Source organism: Sus scrofa, chromosome 18 (assembly GCF_054392235.1).
Source record: "Sus scrofa isolate SSC_HxYL_T2T_F1_AM1 chromosome 18, Sscrofa_HxYL_maternal_Yorkshire_Landrace_v2.0, whole genome shotgun sequence".
NCBI classification, from domain to species: domain Eukaryota; kingdom Metazoa; phylum Chordata; class Mammalia; order Artiodactyla; family Suidae; genus Sus; species Sus scrofa.
The window spans coordinates 39,064,263-39,070,500 of record NC_139400.1 but is presented as its reverse complement, the minus strand read 5'-3'; the positions used below and the strand labels follow the sequence as shown (position 1 = coordinate 39,070,500).

The following is a 6,238-nucleotide window of genomic DNA, read 5'->3' as shown; positions in this document are numbered from 1 at the left end:
ACATAGCTCTTATTCTATTATAATGCTTGAATGATTCACATGCAATGTTTCCAATCCACTTTTCTTGGCTTGTGAAACTTTTTAACAAAATGTTAGCATTTGCAAGCACCAGATGTTTTGACATAAGGAGAAGCAATATGTAAATTTTAATCCATGCTAGGAACAATAGCCTTCAGGCAACTTTTTCTTATTACATGAATTATATACTTAACCACATTGTGGTCGATCCTATCAAAATCATCACCATCTAGAATGTTGTACTCTTGTCTTATAGTTGCCAATTAATGGGACTGATATATATTTAACATGATGGGTATCCAATATTTAACCAATAAACCTTATTATATTTTACCACTTAATCACCCTACAGCAGGTGATAATAATAATAGCAACTTTTCAGGTGGGTTTTAATATTCCTTTTGGTGACCAATTAAAATCAATGTTTGTATTATATCTAAATGGTTTATAACTGCACATATCACTTATTTTAACAAAAAATATTAAAAACCTGTTATAACTTTCTTTATCTTTTCCATCTTTTTGACTTAACTCAGAGTAAGATGTGTGTGTGTGTGTGTGTGTGTGTGTGTGTCTAACAGAACAGATTTGGGGATACCTTCAAATGTTGACTAGATATAGGTTCCAATAAAAAGTAACATACAAATAGCATATTCTTATATGTGGAGTCATTCCTAATATTTCCAATATCAAGAAACTAGAAAAAATTTATAAGCTGCCTGTGGGCAGACATGTATCTATACACAAATACACTGTACATGTAGATATACTTACAATAAACAGGTATAGAATACATTTAGTCATCCATTTTTTTCAGTATATTATAGTGTCAAAAAATCATCCTGACTTACCTTTATTTATTAGATTAGTTATTCCTCTCTACACAGAAATTATTATATTGACCTATTCTTTGGCACTGATGATGCATTAAGAAAAATATTTATCTGATATAACACTTTTTTAAAAAGAAGTGAACCTAAATTTGAACACAGAATTACATCTTTTACACTCAACTCAGAGCCATCCTGTTCTATTATTTTTGAAGCAGGTATATAGAAAAACATTTCCATAAACACGGTATTAAGTATTAGAAAGTCTTAACATTTAACTAAGTTCTTATTAATTTCGTTATCAAGGGACAGGCCTAGTCAATACAAATTAGCAGCTTTAAAATGTTTTACATATTAAAATACAGTTTTCCATTTATCCTAGATTGTCTGGGGACTATCTAGTATATTAAGAGATTTTGCAGTTTCTTAGAGATTTCATTGCTACAATTATGCCTGTTAGCAATTTTGCAATATTTTGATAAATATTTTCCATAAATCAAAACCATAACAGCATGAAGAACCATATGGCAGGAGACTATATTTAAAACTGTAACCATTATTTTCATTAATAAGGAAATTATTGGATCACTGTTTTCAGCATGGACTATGAAGTAAGAAGTTGTCAGTTCTGAAGCCTCCTGGCTGTTAAGTATCCTTCCAGATGATTAACCCACATTCTGTATTTTCCAGTGTAGTCTATATACAAAGGGAGAACAAAAAGTATATTAAAGCATTTAATAATTCTATGTTTTCATTATATATATATATATGTAAAGAAAATATTGGTACATTTTAAAAAGTATGCGTACAAAGATTCATATATGTATTAGAGAACACCAAAGCTCTCTATTTTCTTAGAAAATAAGACGCATTGCTTTGTTATTAAAAATGAAAAATAGTGGTAGTTATAAATTCTACAGTCTTATTACATTAACAATGTTTTCTTGATCTAACCAATGTTAGATTAAAATTATAGGAATATTACTTCAGCTATTCATATATATAAAATACTACTAAAGTCAAAGATTTTTAACTACATTGTTATTATTAAGATTAAATAGCTGAATTAATTTTAGACTTGTATGCCATAAGCAACTGCAATGCTATTAGGTAAAATCTTTGGATTTAGTTAGCTTTTAAACTTCAGTAACCACATATTAAAGAATACTATAATATATAACTTCTTGATTGCACATAATTCTTTCAACATATTTTGCATATTTTCTATTTTGTTTGTTATATATAGCCATCAGCTTTAAATAAAATATCAATAAAGTTTATTTCTGTGGAGAAGGCAGTTGAAAATACAGAATTTTTTAAATAAAATGGTGGTGCAGGAATAGCAGAGATAGAATTGCAAACACAAAAGTCTTTAACTTTATTCTTGAAGCCCGTTGGATAAATGTAGAAAAAATATATTTTACTGAAAATTTAATCGGTATAAAATACAATAGAAATCACTTTAATATGTAGAAATACATAAACAAATCAATTTATAAGAAAAAGATAAAACATTCCCTTTTATGTATAAAGCAGCAGATAGTATTTCATTTTTAAATTGATTGAATCCAGTGTGTTTTTTAATCAAAATATTGTCTGATAAAACCCTATATAGTCAAATTCTCTATGAATCTCACAGAAAAAAAAAAGCACAGGAAAATTTTGAGAGCTATTTTATCAGATTTTGAATACTTTACAAGTTATGAATCATATAAATGATAAAATATTGGTATATGCAATATAATGATTACAGGAATGTCATAGACACATTAGATCAGCAACACTCTAAATGTGTTAAGTATTTATTAAGTAAATTATTAAGTATTCATTTATTAATGAAATCTCTGTATATGTAACTTAACACTAACTCAAATTGACATCTTGTTCTTATCAATAAACAGGGCACGGGAAGGGCAAATATGTAACTCCATGAGGCAATTATAGGTTGTGCCATTAACAACGTTGAAGCAAAATTCAATCCTTCAGGTATTTTTGAGAAACCTAGTTGGTTGATCTAATGCTGATAACTCAGAAAAATGATTAATTGATTCTAGTTTTCATATACATCTTAGACATGATCAAGTCACTAAATTCAGCTTAGAGATATTATTAAAACATTGAAACATTTAGTTATACCTTTATTTATTTAAATATCAAAATTCCACAATACCAGAAAAGCAAAAAATACTTTTGTGATATCTTGAAGTTTAAGAAAATTCCAATATGACTCAATCAAACCAAGGAAAAAATAAATTCTTTTTTACCTGTGAAATCTAACTTCTTCCTTAACAGAAAGTTAAATGAGCATACTAAGTCAAGAAACTCATTGTGTCTATTTTTTTTTAAGTAAGAGCTAATAAATATTTTATGTACAGTCATGTGAGTAGAAAAGAATGAGTTAAAAAAAGAAGGAAGTTTATTTTTCGGTGTCCCTGGCTCATCTGGCTCTTTATTATTTAGAGTTTTGCACCCACATAAAGAAAGCTATAGTCACTGACATCACATCTATAACTAAGGAAATATGATATGTATATATATTCTCAGTTATGGAGAAGATTCAAGAAAAAAGGATACTAAAAGGAAAAAATAAAGTAAGAAAAGTTACATCAACTCATAAGAGGTCTTCGTTATTTTAAGATCACTGGAAGTTGGAAAGGTTTTTAATGTGAATCCATGATAAGGAAGCCAGTATTTTATAAAAAGTAGAGAAAAAAGATCAGATGGGACCTTATCATGAAAAGATAACTAAAAATACTAAAAATAAAATTATCTCATTTTTAATAAAATTTTTTGTGATTGCAATTATGCATTAATTCTTTGAATGAACAAGGCTTGGTTAATTGTGTATTAATATTCCAGTGATAGCTGATGTTGTGACAAAATTATTTGGTAAACAATATTTCTCATTTACTGTTTAGTCTTATTTCTGCAAAAATATTCTGGGCATCCATCAATTTTTCCAAGCATCTCTCTTGATCCTTAGATGTTAAAATAATTTGCTTGTGAATTTATATTTTTTAATCCCAAAGTTAATATTCATGAAAGATTTTATCTCAATTACATTAGTAATATAAAGTAGCATTTTAATTTTTAGGCTTCTCCCTTCTAGAAAATAAAGTCTATTTCTATTATGTCATTTTATCTTAGTTTTCAAAGGCTTCCACAACTTGCTACTAATATTTTCCACGGTTCCCAACAGGCATCTTCTAGTGTAGACAGATCTTTCTACTGTTATGTCTCACGAAGGCACTTCCCAACTTATTCTCACTTTTATCATTTGGTTGATATTCCCCTATTCAGCCTCCCCTTCACCAAATGTATACTTTTAAAAGAAGTTAGATTCTGCTGTACCCACATGCTTTTGTGATTCTTAAACCTTCATTCATTTTTATTTTCTCTGACCTTCTGTATTTGCAGTTTATGCTGTACAATGTAGACTTTAATTTTAAATGTCTTCTACATTTTGCTGTGGTTTCCAATGCAGTACTGTTAACTCCCTGAGGAGTAAGACCATATCTTTCTCATCTGTTCTACATTTTCACAGAATTCATTGCAGTTTTGAGTATGCCTCCATAAATACTCATTGATCAGATGGTCATTCAGGCAGGTCCGGCACAGAGCAACATGCTTGCTAAGTCAATTCCCAGTGCTTCAAAGAAGCTCAAGAGAAGAAAATTTGAGTGAAGGCCTATAGATATACATATTCTTAATAAATGCTAATAAAGCTAACAAAGATTGTATTCTAAGCACTTATAGGAATACAACTTTACCCTCCACTCAGAACTGAATACAATAAGCAAGATTTTCTGTTTTACCAATTATTTTATCAGTTGGCAACCCAATTTTCAATTTTGTCAATTTGTAGCAAAACTGTATGAACTAATTATTTTACATTCAATTTTGGAAATAATGCTGTTTTTTTTTTTAACAAATTGACAACTTGTCTTAGTAGGGGGACTTTTGATATTTTATTTGCTGAAACTAATTATCCAATATCTCATCTTGATGAAGAAAAAAGGATTTGGAATGTGATTTTAGATGCTACTTAGAAAAGCAGAAAACTGAAATAAAAAGAACACATACTATCAGCATTGTATACCTGTGGGGAAGGAAATATGTTTATGTGAAGTGATAAAATTCTAGGGAATATTCTTGAGGAAAATATTCAATGTGTTCCTTTTCTGAACTGAGCATGTCTCCACAGATATGCAAAGATGCTTTTAAAATTAGTGCAATTGAACTGACGAAAGGAATTTAGGTCTAATTTTAGAATCCAAAGTTTTTAGATTTTCTGTATTTTATTGTGGAAAATTTTAATTTCTATTATAGATTCACTTTTCAATTGCAAGTTACAGATAATCTATCTTTTAATTATTTCCCCTATAAGGCTTGAACTTTAGACAACATGTCCAAAAGACAATGGAGAAGGGTGATGAACTGCCCGATCTGTTGATCTTGATTCTTGAAAATTAATGTTGTCAGACTTGAATAGGAAGGAGATGGAAGTAAGAAAAAAAATTTATATTTCAGAAGATTTATTCTCTGCAGTCTGTTAGTTCCAATAGCACATCACAAAGTCACTACTTTAAAACATCAGTAGAGAGCTATTTTTTACGTTGTGTCTCTTTCCAGGAAAACAAAATTGAAGTAGATTTGGACTCAGTAGTCAAAGAGGAAAAAAATCTTTTTTAGCTCTCAATACCATGTTTCTTCTTCCTGTTAATTCTGTTGTTTCTAATCAGTTTTTCATGAACAATATATTCCTTTCAGTAGTATGTGAAACAAAGAACTTAAATGCATAGCACCAGCATAGAACTTCTTTCCAGTTGATGAATTGAGCCTGTTTATTTTTTATAATTCATCACCATCATCTGAACTAAAACTACTTCTCCTACTGCTCTCTTTGGAAACTGCGGGGGAAGTGGCAGATAGCAGAGGATCTGTTCCAAACGGAGATATTGTGTCATCCAGTAGCATATCATCCAATCGTTGTTCCTCTTTCAAAGCTGCACTAAATGATAAGTCTGTGAAGTGTGACAAAGGATCAGAGAAGGCCATAGCTTGATCACAGAGCTCAGGGCTTGTCCCCTGAGACAGAGTCAATTGTTGGCAACAGTCTACTGAATTTTGCTCAAGATGGCTCTGTTGTTTGGTGACATGAGCACCTAAATCAACTGTGCCAAGTGAAGCCAGGATTGGCAGACCATGAGCACGAGCCTGTAATTCTAGTTCCTGCAATTTCAAACAAGAATAATTAATAATTTTGAAAGTGAACTCAACTCTAGAGAATAAGCCATAAATAGATCTAAAATGTTAATAAGCACTCAAAATAAAAAGTAATTCACACCATATTCTTTGAAAACAACAGAGGAGGGTATATTTCTAATGCC

At 30.0% G+C, this 6,238-nt stretch overlaps 1 protein-coding gene across 14 annotated transcripts in view; it reads right to left on the bottom strand.

The window, feature by feature from the left end:
• Positions 1–2,202: 2,202 nt before the first annotated feature.
• TFEC (transcription factor EC) overlaps positions 2,203–6,238 on the bottom strand; it is a 631,163-nt gene continuing 627,127 nt past the window's right edge. For all 14 annotated transcript variants that reach the window (XM_085006038.1, XM_085006034.1, XM_085006036.1 and 11 more), the window contains one exon: positions 2,203–6,080. In XM_085006038.1, coding sequence (XP_084862164.1) covers positions 5,700–6,080 — 381 coding nt within the window. In that variant the 3' untranslated portion in view covers positions 2,203–5,699. The remainder of the gene's footprint in view (positions 6,081–6,238) is intronic.